This window comes from Rhea pennata, chromosome 5, assembly GCF_028389875.1.
Source record: "Rhea pennata isolate bPtePen1 chromosome 5, bPtePen1.pri, whole genome shotgun sequence".
Classification (NCBI taxonomy): domain Eukaryota; kingdom Metazoa; phylum Chordata; class Aves; order Rheiformes; family Rheidae; genus Rhea; species Rhea pennata.
The window spans coordinates 296,198-312,395 of NC_084667.1; the positions used below are offsets into that span (position 1 = coordinate 296,198).

The window sequence follows — 16,198 nt, forward strand, 5'->3', positions numbered from 1 at the left end:
CTGACATTGCATCTGTAAGGCTGTAGATAGACTGATCTGAATGAACAGACAAGCAAGGAAAAATAGTGGAATAACATACAATTTTTGATTAGTTAAATATATAAATAGAAAGCAAAAATAATTGAAGCTATTGAGGTTTATAAGAAATAGAGCTTGGTAAATAAATTTGAGACATTATTTTGATAAACTAAAATTAAAAACTGGTTCAGGACAGAAACAAAATTGATATACTTACATCGGACATTTAACGTACCACATGACACAACAGCCAGAATAGTACAAAAGTAACTGGATACTGTGCAATGCATTAAAACTATGGTTTCTCATTGTATAGAAACCATCAAATTATCTTCTAGCATCCTCCTAAGATGAGTGTAAAATTGGTTCCCAACATTATTCTTAATATTTGGAATAAAACATAAAATTACTAATAAAAACTGCAAATGACAAAATTTGGAGAGGGAGAGCAGGCTGAAAGGAATCTGAGTGATCACTTATCAAACACAATTTGTCTTGCTTTTTGGTTGCAAATTGCATTCAAAAGAGTGTGGAAACACACTTACCGGACAGTGGTCCACTAACCTCAGAAGCAGCAGATCCAAAGATGATTTAGACTTCCAACCTGATGCCAGGGTCAAGATTGCTATAAAAAAGAGGCAAGAGTATCTGTAGGAAGGGTGAGATATTCTAGAGATCTTTTAGCAATCTTGTTTTGCTTTGAGCATTTGTGGTCCAGTTAAAAAATGCATTTAAATGATTTAAAAAGATCCGAAGAAGAGTCCTGCAGATGAACAAAGGATTGAAAAGAATCAAAAGCTTAATCAGTAACCTTGACAAAGAAAGCTGAGGAGTGACTCGCACAGTTTATAAATGCCTACAGTGAAAACAGCAATGTCACAGCATGCAATTCAGTTCAGCAGACAAAAGGCAAAAGATCCAACAGCTGGATACTGAAAGCAGACAAATTTAGGGTCAGTAGACGAGCCACATTTTTTAAACAATGACTAATTATCTTTTGAACAATTTGGATAGATTCTTCATCCCTAGGACTTTTCAAGTCAAGACTGGATGTTTCTTCTAAATACATGCTTTAGCTCAAACAAGAATTTGAGGATGTTTCAGAAACTGCTCCACAGGAGAGCAGACTAAACACTCAGTGGTTCCTCCTGCCTTCAGGATCAGATCACAGGAATTTACTTTGGAAACGTTATGTCTGTCTCATGGGTATACCTTTAAGCAGGTATGAATTTAAGAAGAGATTAGAAGTCACACGTGCTTCGAATCATGCAATACGGTTGTTGGTTACACGGCTACATTGTACAGCTGAGTATGTACCCCTGCCTGAAAGGTGGCATCGTCCAGACATAGCCAAAGTGTAACACTGGGTAGAAAGGCCTCCCACCCCGTTTCTGTGGCAGGAATTATGAGAACGCAAACAGAAACAGCTAGCTACACTTACCTTAGTGAGTGACAAGCTTGGCCTGCCAGGCCTGGGTATTTCTTAGGCCAAGTCTGGGTGGGATTCTGCTCCCTTCGGGCTACGCGAGTGTCACAGAAGGAAAGAAAAATATGGCAGACAGTGCACCTGAAAGCAGCATCTGCCTTTGTGGCCTCAGTAAAATAACGGTGAACAGGCCTGACGCCATACAGGTGACTTCAGGATGCAAAAGAAAAGCTAGCCAGAAGACAGCGAGATGATCTTGGTGCAAAAATTTCCTTCTTTAACTGAACCCATATCCTTTAGGAATAAAAGATTCATAAACACCAAGATTCCCATTCCAGAATAAAAAGACTTGAACTGAAGGCACTCGTTTTGGATGTTAAACAATTAGATTCAAGTTCTTGCTTTGTCTGACTCAAAGAAAGAACTTTAACTGGAATCTCCTGCATCTTAGGATGAGACCTCCACCACAAGGCTCCTGCGCATTCTGGGAATGATTGTCTACTTCTCAATGCAAATTTGATCTTTCAACAAAGAAACAACCATGAAAAGACCGAAATATTTTTTAAAAAATGCTTTACTGAGAAGTTGTTTTACAGATTTATTTGAAAATGTCCTCCTTCAAGAGAAAGAGTAAAAATTTTCATTCAGAAGTAATTCTTTCAGCCAAGATAACTCTTATCTTCATCTCACAATGTAAAACTGCACATCTGGCTGACAGGATTAAGATGCAGTATAGGAGTTTACTTTGCACAGACTGTGAGTATGATGTACAGTCATCACACAAAGGTAAGTTAAGAGATGGAAAAATTCTTCTATGCTGTCATGACAGATCTATGGCAATGGTCACCCACTATAACATATTTTTAGTTTTCTGTATAGCCTACCTTTATTTTGTGCTTCTCCTAGAAACCCTTTAATTCATATATAGCTCACTGTTGAAGCACACATGACTATTAAAGTTCCCATGACACTCTCAAAGAGCTGTATCATAGTATCGCCGTTTCATCCGCATTCTCCTACTTTTGTTGCAGAGCTGTATGTAAAGCATGCTTTGGGATTGAGGACTCTGCAGTGTAACAACATTAGAATAAGCCACATGCTTTTCAAGTATATACTTTAATTCATATTTCATAGTGTGTTTCTGTAAAATTTTAGCAAAAAGTTCATGTTCTGTAATGTAGTTCTTAGGCTACTCTAATCAGAGTTGGCAATGGACGGAAAGGTACAGAAAATGTTTACATTCCAACTATAGCAGTAGAATTAAAAAAAACAATGTATTGTAAAAGTAATCAAAAATACCAGTATCTATTAAAACTTAGAAAAACAGGAGTCTGTCTGACCCATCAAGCTACCCAGCCTGCTAGTTGTCAGCAGCAACTGAAGCCATAGCAGGCAATCTGAATGACTTTTCAGACCAGTAGAGTTGTGTCCAGGCTAGTTTGTTAACTAAAGGTCAAATAAAAATCTGCAGGTTCAGTGCTTACAGGTTTCCAATCAAAGAGGCTAATGTTTCTCCTCAACTCTGCTAGGCCACTTCCAGATTCTGTTCAGAGTCAGGATCTATTCTGGTCCTAATCTAATCAACTAATTCTCTCAACACAGCTCCTAGCTAACCCATTTTATTTGCAGCCAAGAAAGCCCTTATCGTTTAAGCTTTAACAGGGCTTCCAAGAACAAAAGGCAGCTAAGAGAAACTAAACAGAAAGGTACTTGAAGACATATCTATCATTAAAGTCCTTCAACATCCTTCATTATAAATGTCACATCAGGATTTGTAGTTATCTAGGGATATGTTCCCTACAGGGCCTCAGATTTATAGTAGCTCTACACTGGATTTTTTTAGTTTCATAAATACTGGAGTGATGCCCAGTAACAGATTTCTAATCCCAGCTGCTGGACTTCATTCACAGTTTTATTGAATATACATTTATACAAATTACATTAGCTGGAAAGGTCCATCAACTATAAGCTCACCCATTTCAGCCCACCCTTAGCGCCGTCAGGGGAAAGAGTGCTGTGTGTGCTATGAGTGATTTCTGACAGTAGAGTCCCTGTATGTCAGAGAACAGTATACCCTGCAATGCCAGCTTTGCTTTTCCTTTGCTTTATCAGAGCAAACAAAAATAGATACTCTAAATGTTTTCCAACACCTCATCTCTAGGCCTATTGTGGGTATCCACCAGCGGAACGTCTCCTACTGTTTCCTCTCCTTCCTGTAAAGGGATCAGAAGAAACACTTCTGTCTTTTGGACACCTTTCACTAGCAGCTTCAGGTACTGTCACATCTGTCCTGCCAAATGCCATTCGGTGCAGAGACCTCACAATTCCAAAAGAGTGAGACAGACATGGCCAACATTACATTGTACTAAGCTGCCTTCTGGTTTCTCTGATCAGATTTTGATACTGCTGCACTGTGAATCATGAGATGTCTACAACCCATAATAGCAGGTGTATTTAAAAACTCATGACAGAGCATAGCCCACAAAAAGTTTAACTGAATTCATGTACTGCTCTAGTCTTCAGCACGTGGGCAGGGCAGCATGAAAGGCATTGCTATTAGCTTGTTACTGCTGAACTAGGGGTTTAGGGCAAATCCTACCATTAAATTTCTTTTAGGCCTATGGCTAGTGCAAATACAACTCACATTTCTCCTCTTGAGGCATATATGGAACTTCTGTTCATGAGTCTAAAGAGGTGATCAAGAAGGAAACCCTTTACAGTTCATCTAATGCACATATTTTAGGAAGACTACAAAACATTCTCAAAGGTCTTTTGTAATATTAATTCCTGGCAACCTCAGAAAAGTGAAAGAGTCCAATGAAAAATCAGCATGAAGAAATTCACTCCACTTCTAGGTTTCTTAAGAAACTGATGGAGGTGTCAGAGCATCAAAATATTCAGTCACCTAGGCTGCACAATTTTTTGAAAGCATTTTCAAGCAAAAAGGAACACACCAATCACATCACCATAAACAAACAGATTCCTAATCCTTCTTAGAGAAAGGCATTCTACGTCTTCTTATACACACTGCCTCTGAAAAAGTCCTTCAGATCGGAGGGATTGACATAGAGTTAAATGTCTAAATAAACTGAACTGAAACAAATGTCTGTAGAACAGCTTTTGCAGCATGACCACTGTGAACCCCTGCTAGTAAGGCCTAATATCTTATTTAATCTTGCATTATTTCAAGGCAAGCAGGTTATGAATGATATAAATTTAAATGAAGGAGAATATTTTTGCAAAATTCAGATTCAGATAGATCAAATTTTAAAGAAGATTAACTAGAGTGACATTTCTTTTTTTCTTCTTTCTCTTTTTCCTTCTCTCTCTCTCTCTTTCTTTCTTTTTTTTTTTTTAACAGATGCACTCATCCAATTTCTCTAAATAAAAGAGAAGGGAAAGGGAAATGGGAGAAGGATCTGTTTCATTACAGGCCAGCATACTCCTTTTCTCTTCATCTTTCTCCACTGTTTACACTTAACAAGTTGATTTCACAGCAAAAAAATGGAATCTTGTAAGCTTAGCAGACCTAGATTAAATAGTGTTTGTCTAGGCTTGCCAAATTAATCCTGGTGAATGAATGCCTTCTTGTAACATATTAAAAATTTACTGCAGTCTTTTAAATAACAACAATCAATGTTTAATCTATTAGCTACCAGAAAAAAAACCCAAAGCCACTTGCTAGTCATTAATGGGTAGTGCAAATAAAATACAGCTTTGGAATAAACATTTCCAGTGCCAGCCTCATAATTTTCATATACCCAATTTTACAGATTTAAATCAAAAATAGACTCATAGAAACATTTCAGATGAGTGCTAAGATCCTCTTTGCTTTGGTCAAAGTCTGCAATGAATACAGAATGCTACTTCAGCACAAGCAGATCTCCACTAATTCAAAGGTGTTATAAAACCAGAAGACTCTCTGCTACAGCAAAGGACACTGAACCAGCAAAGATACCACCCTACCAACCTTTTCCCCCCTCTTCGCTCCAACTCCCTTCATCTACTTGTACCTAACGATGGTCCAAATTCAGGGCATGTCTCCTTTTTCAGAATTGCTTATCTCAAGCCAGGAATGGAAAGATGCTTGCTTGAAGAATATTGCAGATGACTGTCTCTTCACAGCCTGAATGGGAACATACTGGCAGAACACATCTAAGCTTTCCAAGTCCAAGGAAGTATACAGAGTTAACATGGAATTCCAAGTTACATTGAAGCGGTAGTACCCATTCTGTCAAGATCCCACCTGCTATTCCAGTCCCACAACTGACTCTGAAGACAAGCTTTAACAGTATGTCGCTTTGCACATCAGTTTTTAAATCTCAGACTCACAAAACGCTCAAGTTAAAGCTTGAGACAAGAAATCTGAGGCTCAGGAATAACTTGAACAACAGCTATGTACCATTCTACTACATACTGGGATAAGTGGAAACTTCAGTGTTGCTATCAGTCTTATCTGATCCTGTCAGAGATGCTTCTAGCTCTGCCCAAGACTGTGGAGCATTGTTCTTTATTGCCTCTATGAAAAGTTTTGTTTGGTGCTTTAGTCGATCGAGCTCAGTCTGAGTCACCTGGTTCTGATGAATGAGCTCCTTGGTTTTTAAGGTGATCTCCAACAATCCTGACCTACGTAGCACAACGAGTGTATTCTGAAAGCGTCTGCACTTGCTTTGCTGTTGTAAGAGCAGTTCAGGGGTAGCGGAAATCTCCTCTGCTACCAATGGTGGGCTCCACACTGCAGACTGCATCATGTGCTGTGCTGTAGTTTCAGGAGGGGTGTACTTTGTTGCCTGCAGGGTTCCAATAGGCAAAAGTGGAGTCAAACCTGGGACTTTCTGTGTGTCAGTAGAAATATGATGAAAACTGGGAAGAGCTGACACTTTTCTGTTTGTCACCAGACTTGAAGAACTTTGCTGGATAGAATCCTGAGCAGACTTAAAGCTAACTGGCAGGTGGGCAAAAGAACTGGTGGAAAAACCCATGCTCCTTGATATGGGAGAAGTCTCCATCTTGGCTGCTTCTGTGCAGAGGCGTTTATAGCAATTGGTTTCCTCACCTTCCTCTTGATCCAAGGAGTGATCTCTTTTACAGGGCTGTGGTGCTATTTTGGGATAAGACTTTAGGATAGGCAGGTAATTAGTGGAGTCATTTCTCTTTTTCCCAGCAGTGTGAGGGCTAATGGGAGGTGGGATTGGCGGATGAAGAAACACTAGCTGTGGCTGAGCTGGAATCACTTCAAAGGATGGCTGGACAGTCCAAGATTGGAGCTGTGATGAACACCCCTGGAAAGCAAAAATGAGGAAACACAGAATTATTACATCTACATAGCAGAGAGGAAGCAAAAAAACCTCAATCAAACCGATGATCTGTGTCAGTTCTTCACAATATTTGATACACATACTTCATTATAATGCATTTTGTACAGCTTTCTGTCAAACTCATCTTCCTTTTCTCTGAAAAGAGACTACAGCACTAGAATCAAGCCATAATCCGTACTCCATTTATTATGGAACAGCAGAAACAGCTAAAAACAACTAAATTTGAATTTGTAGATGTAAGGATTACAGCGTGTGCTTACATTCTACAATGCTGGTGTAGAATTACTACTAGACTTGGGGTAGAACAAGTACACAGAAACCTTGGAAAATAATCACACACTTAGTTATGGAATATTTTAATTGAGTCAAAGAAATGCTGCACAGATATTTTAAGAACAATTCAAACTCGCTTTCTTTTGAGGGGCAGCAACTCTAAACCTGTTATTTCTATTCTTATACCAAGCTTTTGAACGTTATTTAAAATAGATGACAGCTGTTCAGCAAGTCTTGCAGTCTTAAATACAATACACAGTTTCAATAAATTTAAAACCATAAAGATGAAAAAAAAATTGCTGAATATCAACTGGCCCAAGCAAAGCAGCCTGTTGCAAGCTTAGAGAAACATAATTCCACGTCTTTGGAACTAGAGCATGCATTGATAAGCTTTAAAAGCACTATATTTCAAGAAAAATGACTAAGCTTTTAGTCCTTCCCACAACTCACATTCTTCAGTGTAAGGGGACAGACCAAATTTGCAAGACATTACCTCCTCCTTCAATACATTATTTGAGATCTCCTGGCTGATAAGTATGCCTGTTCTTTTCCAACCATATCAAATGGTGTACTAAGAGATGCTTTCTTCCTGAAAAGAGAGTCTTACTTCTTGTATATTTAAGCTATCACCACTACGATTATACTAATATAATCATAACATACTGTCAGCTGTTTCCCTAACTTGTAAAGTTTACTACTTGGAATGCTGCTGGTAGGCTTGCTAAAGGCACAGTTTTTAGCTAGCATGGAGACATTTTATTATTTCTGGCACTAAATTGACTCATCTGAAATCCATCTCTGTTCCCACAGTCATCTAATGGATTTTAGGCTGGCAAATGATAAAATGTTTTGCTGAAGTCCATTCCCCACAGCAGGGCTAAAACTCATTTCACTAAAACTGTGAAAATGTACAAAAGTAAATACGATCGACTGATTAAGTCACTGAGACTTGGAGATGAGATTCAGTTACCTACTCTGACACAGATCTGATTACTTTGGTTCAGTGGGCAAGATGCTTACGGAATAGGGGTACAGAACAAGAACCTGTGAAATGTTAGTATTATTTCCTTCTTTCACAGAAGCAAGCATAAACATATTTAGAACAACAGTATCTGGAGATGTTAAGAGTAGGACAGTATATAAATACGTTGGCTGGTAAATAGAGAGCAGAATGTGCAGTCTTAAGGAAAAAACTTTGGTATCAGAAGTTCTTGTCTACTGTACATTTGCATGGTACCTAGACACAGTAGAGCCCCAAATTTGTTGAAAAAGTGCTGTGATAACAATTTAACCAAACTGTCTTGCTCTTGTTTTTCCTTTCTCTGATATCTGCTTTCTTCTCCTTTCCACTCATATTTTTTAGTCGCTTTCTCCTACCCAGTATCTCATTTGAGGATACATTTATTCTATTAATTCTGTGCGGGTTTTGTCATTGTTAGGTGGGGTTTTATTTATTTATTTATTAAAGCTTACAACCTGTGGTTATCAGTGTCACTTCTCTAGAAGGCCTTCCTACTTATTAAGGACTTTTTGTTACAAGACTTATAGAAACCTTGCAACAAAGTTTACTATGTTTCCAAATATTAATCCCAGCTTGCTTTTTTAGTAACATTGTTGTTAGCTGTTTACACTCTGAAATCAGAGCAGCAGGTAAGTATTACTATGCTGGATCACTGTGTTTCGGCAACTGCTGTCATGCAAAACCAAAACAGAAGGATAATGCTGACTGAAATGATAACTGGAATGAATAAACAGCAGTAACCGGGAATGCTGCACTATTTTTTTTAGTGCAGTGAGCCCAGCTGAGCACTGTGTTGATAAGACCATTTTAAGATGATGTCCACGTGACAACAACCAGGGGTAACTAGGCCTAATAGGAAAAGGCAGACGCACGCTTTGTTATCATTCAGATCTAGACTTGTTGTTTTTGTTTATTGTAGTAAATATTCTTCACTTTAACATGACTGTAACATGAGCTACAGTTTAATTTTAGACTACCACTGGAATCAGTGTTCCACTTTGAGCTCCAGTCCGAAGGCTATCAGTGGGTGAAGCTTGCCCATTGCCTGCCAAATGAAAACTTCAGCAGTTGTTTATAGAGAATTTGTCTACACATCCGGGGACCTGGCTATAAACAAAAATTGTTTCCTGTCAAGATAAAGCACAACACAAATCAGAACTGTCTTCCCCACAAATGCATAATCTGCCACACACTAACAGAAACCTATCTTTCTGTTAGCACTGATGCACTAACAATACTGCGTTTCATCAGTTTTGCTTGTTGCTCTGATAGATTCAGGAAAAAAAAAGGTTGAAGAACTATTACTTTGCTCAGAAAATATGAGCAAGTATAGAGCAAGAAGTCTTAAACAAAAGTAATATTTTGGAATTGTACGTCTCATCTTCTGTTGAAGCTGTTCTAAATGCTTTAAGTGTCTTATAGATATGCTGCAGGAGCAACATACATCATGATGTTAGAAGTTCTAGTTAGGGAATATGTAATTGTTACAATGTGAGACATCACAAGTAATTAAAAGAAGCAATATCTGAAGTAAAAATGCAATAGTCAAGCTTATAGAGAGATTTAAATTTTTTCATTTATAGTATTTTGGATTAGGGTTTCCAATTGCACAAAAAACTTCTAGGACTTAAGCAAAATGAATCACATGACTTTATTGTTTAAGCTCTCTAGCGTCTAAGTACACAAAAAGAAACACTAGCTTTCAAAAGGTGAAATATATTCATGTCAAGTGTTTTGGCCCGATCTCTGGTGCTATTTACACAGCATTCTATAAGATCTATTTTGGGTGGGTCCCTGTGAGACAAGGAGGTTCAGCAGATGTAGCAGAACTTCTACATTTCCCATTGTTTCATCTTATGGATAAAAGCTGCTGTTCAGAGGGGCAGGCTCTCAGTAACAGAGCTTAAAGTCATCAGTTACTTTCTGTGCCGCAACAATTTGCATCCTTCTTTCTTAAGCGAAAACAGTAAAACACTTTTTTGAAGAACATGTTGTGTTTTCCAATATATTATTTCTTTCCTACCTGTTTAACTAACACATTTTTCATTACGACCATAGGAGAAAGTGCAGGAAAGGAATTGTTTGTAGTCATTGGGCATGGCCAAGGTCCATCCTCTGTGTTCCAACACAATGTGTTTAGCACATCCTCTGAGTCCATCTGCTCCATAGTACTCAGGCACTCTGAGCTTCCATCTGCCAGGTATAGAATTTGACTGTTAGTTATTTTATATGCAGTACGGCTACTAACTTCTTTCAGTTCTACTGTTCTACTCCTGTTCAATTAAGTCACAAAGAATAATAAAGTCTGATTCTAAAATATTAAAGTAACCACATTGTGACAGTTGTCGAGTGTCCTTTAATAAAAGGTTTTGTATTTCAGGCCAGTTCTTATGCAGGCGCATGCTCTCAAGTAAACTTTCTGTTCCTTTGTATTTAATCTCCAAGGGCCTGCACACTGTCATGAGGACAACTCTAAAGCCAGATGTAGGAAAGAATTACAGGATTCTGGATTGCTCTAGCCATAGTCTGTGCTGCAGTCATTGTGTCTTAAAATCTCTTGTCTACAAACCCAGGAAGGCAAGTATTCTCACAAAAGCATTTTTATCTTTTAAAGGCAATCTCTGCATAGTTTTATTGAATATTAAAATGGAACACTGCATTTACATTTTATTGATATTATAAGAATTATTTTCTAGTTTATCAGGCTCTACTCATGATCTGGTTGTATCCTAAGAGACATTAGACAGCATGAGACAGTAACTCATTCATCACTGCAATGAACCAGAAGTGATCTTTCCACTCCTGCTTCTTCACTCAGAAATATGAGATTCATCTATTAATTTCTTTATTAGGCCATTCAAAATTCTTAGGATGATCTTTGTAACTACATAAAGCTCCACTCCAAAAATTTTGATGGTAGGATGATTTTCCAACCTGCATTGCATACAAACAGGCTCCCAGCAAATCAGATACAAGCAACAAAGGTCCAAAGAGAGACAGACTTATCAAATGCTACGATCAATGGCAATGTCTGAGCAAGATAACAAAAAGAGAGATAACAGTCTTTTTCCAAACCTGAGTATCCAGAGTCCTTGTCAGACTCAGTTGCTGCCATGGTGAAACAATGGTTCAAGCTCTTCATTTCCATCACTTTGCCCAAGAGTTCCTTGAGGCTCCCAATAGGTGACTATTTTCTCTCCATGCTTCCACAGTGCTGGAGGTAATTTTCAGCACCTTTTCCATTGAGGAACTATAAAAATAGTTAGAACAGGAAGTGACTTCCCCTGAATCCAAAGAAAAATGTTTCACCAAAATAAAATTACAAAGAAGGTTACGCTTGCCCTCATAGTAATCTGGTTTGTTAGACTTGTTAAGCAATCTGCAGAATTCTGCTAAATTCCCAGCTTAACATTCACCTTCTTTATCACACGGTTAGGTTAGCAGGGTGCTGCCAATAAAACCATTGTCTATTCCCTGCAAAACTCTCAATGTATGTTTAATAATCCATTCCACATAAGATAGGCATAAGATAGGCTAGGATAAGATAGGCAACAATCCTTTGTATCAACTGATACATTACTTCACAAAACTTTCTGGAGTGATATTTTCCATCTGCTCAGGCAGATATTTTAAGTGTCCTGAAAATTTCTATGATCCAATCTTTCAGTTCCCTGCACCAAGTACAAGAGAAGAATATCATATTAGAAATGGATGTTGAGTTTTTAAGGGCCACTTGAAAGAAAAAAACTATGGCATAAGAAGGAAGAAATTAATGGAAGCAAAAATATAGTACAGATCTTCTATAATCAATTTTATTACTGCTGTGAAAACCAATAAATCAAAGGTATTTTAGAATTACTAAAGATATGGATGTGGTAGAAGAGCTAGAATTCACCTGCTCAGCTTCTTTCTTCAGTGGCTAAGCAAGCCAGAGTAGATAGCACAATTCAGCCAATCTTTATGAATTTAAATGAAGTAGAATTGTTTTATACTTAAAATTACTGAGTAATTCTTGATAGATTCATCCAGAAAGCACACTCTGCACAAATAACTTCTAACTCTGTTAAGGATTCTACCACACAAGCTAAAAATTTCTTACAGTGCACATAAAAGTTAGGAAATAGGAATATAATTTCTTGTATTGAACCATAAAAAAATGAAATGTCCAGTTCTACTAGATTGCTCAGAAATTCAGGACCATGGATGACCAAGATAAAACAGCAGTTATCAAGTGTACATTTGTTATCTGTGATTAAATTAATACTCCTTTAACTGAAGTGGGACAGTTGTGTATTTTATTTTTTTTCCACACTGCTAGTGAATTAACTGAAGACCTTTCAGAAATAGAAGCGTCAAGTGATTGAAAGAATGAAATGTAGACAGAAAATTAACGTATTAGAGACATTTCTCTATCCAAAAAGGCAAAACAAACTAAAAAGTATTCATAAACAACATTTTGTTCAAGAATTAATGCTGCTCAGGCCATATTTGTCTTATAAACTTAGCTATGCTTGGTAGGGACTGCAACCCCCAAAAGGTCAGCTGTGCTGGGCAAACCCCGTACCATAAATACAGCTGAACCCACAAAGCTCTGCTTTTGCTAGTTTGTTTCACTCTCAGAGTGAGATATATCTTGAGATTAGAGAATGTGCTGGGGCTAGAGAAATCCGTATTGCTAAACGTGCAACACACTACACCTGCTAAGCACTCCTAGTGGAGGTATGGCCTTAGAAACACCTCTTCTTCCTATAGCCTTCCAGTGTTTTTATTCTGAAAGGCTATAACTAAAAGCTATGAAACCCAGAAAAACGTATACTTACATTATAGCTTCCCATACCACACACCCTTCACAACTTTCAGTTGCTTCCGAAGATCTAGGTAGACTCTAACAAGACAGAATAGAGTTTCTGCTTTTCTTAAAGAAGGTAGCTCAGACCTTGTCTACCTGAAAGATGATAGGATGAACCATAGAAATTAGGTCTAATACTATTTGTAGAAATTATGTTCCTCTAGAACAACCCTTTAAAACTGTGGTTCATGTTAGAACTACAAATTTATATTTAAATACAGGAACTCAGGAGTCTGCACAATAGTCAGACCAGCAGTCCACTAACGGTGGTATCCAGGGCTAGATACTTCAAATTATATTGTTCCAGAATATCCAGAAATTGCAGAAATTCCTGCTGCAATCTACGCCAAAAGGTGAGTTTCTTCTTAAAAGAAGAATTGTTAGAATTCTGCTCAAGTTATTGAGACTTGACACCTCCAGTAATGAAGTCTGCACATTAGGTAACAGTGCTAAGACGCTAGTGTGACTGTTTAAAACTATAAGACAGACAGAATAATGCTTAACAAAAAAGAACAATTTCAGTATTTTGCCTCATTTCTGCTTTTGAATCTTCATTCACATCTGCCGATGCGCTAACAGAGCTGATGTGCCAACTGCATTAGACCACCATCCGGGCTGGGCCTGAGCTATCCTGCTCTGTGTCCCATTAACAGAAGCACTTGGCAAATTCTTTGATAAAAAACTCTTTGATTTCCAATCAGGAAAGCCAGTAATAAAAGTATGCACTTGTATCATAAATGAAGTTACTGACACTTCCATGTTTTAAGCAGCATGAATTTTAACTGGATTAAAAAATATAAACCCGGCTTCACCACCTCTTACCCCCGGCAGAGCGGTCTTGCCGAATACTTGCGGTACAGACGGGTTTCAGTGGAAGATGCGGTTTAAGCCCCTCCCTTGGTTACTCATCCCTCTCGAAACGAGAGCTTTCTATAGGAAGGGGCCCGTGCTGCTGCTGATCCCTGCGGAGCAGGGCCGGGGGCCGGGGGCAGGGCCGGGGGCAGGACTGGTCCCTGCGGGGCAGGGCCGGGGGCCGGGGGCAGGGCCGGGGGCAGGGGGCAGGGCCGGGGGCAGGACTGGTCCCTGCGGGGCAGGGCCGGGGGCCGGGGGCAGGGCCGGGGGCAGGGGGCAGGGCCGGGGGCAGGACTGGTCCCTGCAGGGCAGGGCCGGGGGCCGGGGGCAGGGCCGGGGGCAGGGGGCAGGGCCGGGGGCAGGACTGGTCCCTGCAGGGCAGGGCCGGGGGCAGGGCCGGGGCCGGGCAGGGGGCAGGGGCAGGACTGGTCCCTGCGGGGCAGGGCCGGGGGCAGGGGGCAGGGCCGGGGGCAGGGCCGGGGGCAGAGCCGGGGGCAGGGGCAGGACTGGTCCCTGCGGGGCAGGGCCGGGGGCAGGGCCGGGGGCAGGGCCGGGGGCAGGGGCAGGACTGGTCCCTGCGGGGCAGGGCCGGGCCGGGGGCAGAAGCCGAAGGCGGCGCCGCGGGGCACCCCGCGCCTCGGGGAGCCCGGCGCGGCTCCCCCCTTGCGGAGGGCGGCAGGAGCCCGGCAGGAGCCCGGCAGGAGCCCGGCAGGAGCCCGGCAGGAGCCCGGCAGGGCCGCGCCGCCGCTCTCGTGCCCGCCCCCGGCCCGGCCCGGCGCGGCCCGGCGCGGCCCGGCGCGGCGCTCGCCCCCGCCCCCGCCTCCCGGCGCTCGCCCGCCGCCGCGGCCGGGCCCACTGCGCGGGGCCGAGGCGGCCAGCGCGGCGCGACACGCGACCTGGGCCGCCCCGCAGCTCGCCCGCACGGCGGAGCCAGCCAGCCGCGCCGCGCCGCTCTCTAGCCGCGCCGGGCCGCGCCGCGTCACCCCTCACCTGCGTGCGGGCTGCCGCGACCCGAGCGCCGCCGGGCCGCGCATGCGCGCTGCCGCCACCATCAAGACACCCCCTCCGATTGCCCAGACAGGCCCATCCCAGAAGAGGAAGCTGCCCGACTAGACGCCACCTGAGCGCGTGCGCACAGCGAGCTGACCGCGCTCTGCGGCGGCGCTGGGCGCTGGAGCCGGCGTGGCCGCAGTGCGCATGCGTCGCGGCGCGGCTGTTGGCGGGCGGGAGAGGGGCCGTAGCTCGCGCCCGCGGCGCGTGCGCAGTGGTGCCGCGGCGTCGCACTGCGGCTCGCGGGCGGGAGCGCGAGGCGCGCTGGCGGCCGGCGCCGCTGCCGCAGCTTCCCGCGCTGCCGTGAGGCGCGGCGGGCGCGCGGGGCGCGGCGCCCCCGCGGGGCCCTCGGGCAGGGGCCGCCCGGGGGTGCTGACGCGCCGTGGCGGGAAGAAGCCCCTCGCAGAAGGGCGCCCAGGATGAGTGCTGCCGGCCGGGCGCCCCGTTACATCCTGGCCTGGGCGCCTGAGGGGCGAGGCAGGGCGAGTGAGGCCGGGAGTCTGGGATGCTGCTGACTCTTCCAAGTGCCATGCAGGGAAACGCGGTTCAGCCCCCTCACGAGAGCTTAGGTCTGTCTAGAGCCTGTCCGATGTCAAGAACGAGGGGTGGCAGCAGAAGCGTTTAGACTGACAGCCAATCAGAAAATGAGGAAAGTAGCGCTAAAAAGGCCCAAAAGCTTTAGGCTTGTTTTCTCAAGGAGAGAAAGAATAGCAAAAGGAGGAGCAAGCATAAGCAAATGAAGAGTGAAAGATACCCTTATTCTTCCACATGGTTGGTAAATATGAGCTAGCGAAAGGAATGTGTGACTTTGCTTTCCATGAGCTGCAGAAAAACAAGGCCCAATAACCAGGTGGAAGTGGATCATCTGGATTAATGCGTACAACATGAACTGCATAAACACTACCAGCACCCAGAAGTCTGTCAGGATATTTTGCATTTGGTCATGAAAAGCTATTTCGTTGGAGGAAACAGAATTGAGAAGAGTTGAGCAAAGAGCACAAGGAATTCCCTGAACAGAAGTGGGTGAAAAGAAATACTTTAATTGTTATGATCGTCTTGTTAAAGAACCTGAAAATTGCTTGTAAGCAAAGGTCAACATAGTCAGATAAATTCCTGCCTGGATAAGAAAAGGACATTTTAATATTAGCACAGTCTAAAACTGACCTATCACACACAAAACAAAAAAATGGGATTATTTGAAATGATGCTGCCATTTTGAAAATGTGACACAGAATGTGTTCCAGTCCTAATTTAAAGGGCTATGAGAAAACACTAACTACACATTTTTCTAGAATATAATTTTTGAGTATTTAAGTACTAGAGCTAGCTCAGATTTATGTTTAAACAGTACCTTGAGATGTGTGATACCTAGACTGTGGATTTGGTTATGA

General features: G+C 42.2%; 1 protein-coding gene across 4 annotated transcripts; it reads right to left on the reverse strand.

Moving 5' to 3' along the window:
• Nucleotides 1-2,000: 2,000 nt before the first annotated feature.
• On the reverse strand, nucleotides 2,001-14,888 carry CIPC (CLOCK interacting pacemaker). Of its 4 annotated transcripts, none has more exons than XM_062577829.1 (5): nucleotides 14,748-14,888; nucleotides 12,877-13,001; nucleotides 11,132-11,306; nucleotides 10,080-10,249; nucleotides 2,001-6,726 (listed from the first exon to the last, which is right to left on the reverse strand). In XM_062577829.1, exons 3-5 carry the CDS (start codon nucleotides 11,202-11,204, stop codon nucleotides 5,854-5,856), a joined length of 1,116 nt encoding a protein of 371 aa, XP_062433813.1. In that variant the 5' UTR covers nucleotides 11,205-11,306; nucleotides 12,877-13,001; nucleotides 14,748-14,888; the 3' UTR covers nucleotides 2,001-5,853. The 4 variants fall into 4 exon arrangements, with proteins under 4 accessions (XP_062433813.1, XP_062433816.1, XP_062433814.1 ...); XM_062577832.1 differs by lacking the exon at nucleotides 14,748-14,888 and adding an exon at nucleotides 13,728-13,922 and having other exon boundaries at nucleotides 12,877-12,941; XM_062577830.1 differs by lacking the exon at nucleotides 14,748-14,888 and adding an exon at nucleotides 13,728-13,922.
• Between the last annotated feature and the right edge of the window lie 1,310 nt (nucleotides 14,889-16,198).

What these genes read in the sequence shown, in the direction of transcription:
- CIPC (XM_062577829.1), bottom strand. Translation starts at nt 11,204, where the DNA reads ATGGAAATGAAGAGCTTGAACCATTGTTTCACCATGGCAGCAACTGAG. An exon ending in CAAGGACTCTGGATACTCAG is followed by an intron (nt 10,250 to 11,131) that starts GTTTGGAAAAAG and finishes TATACCTGGCAG; the next exon opens with ATGGAAGCTCAGAGTGCCTG. An exon ending in AAAATGTGTTAGTTAAACAG is followed by an intron (nt 6,727 to 10,079) that starts GTAGGAAAGAAA and finishes TTTGCTTTCCAG; the next exon opens with GGGTGTTCATCACAGCTCCA.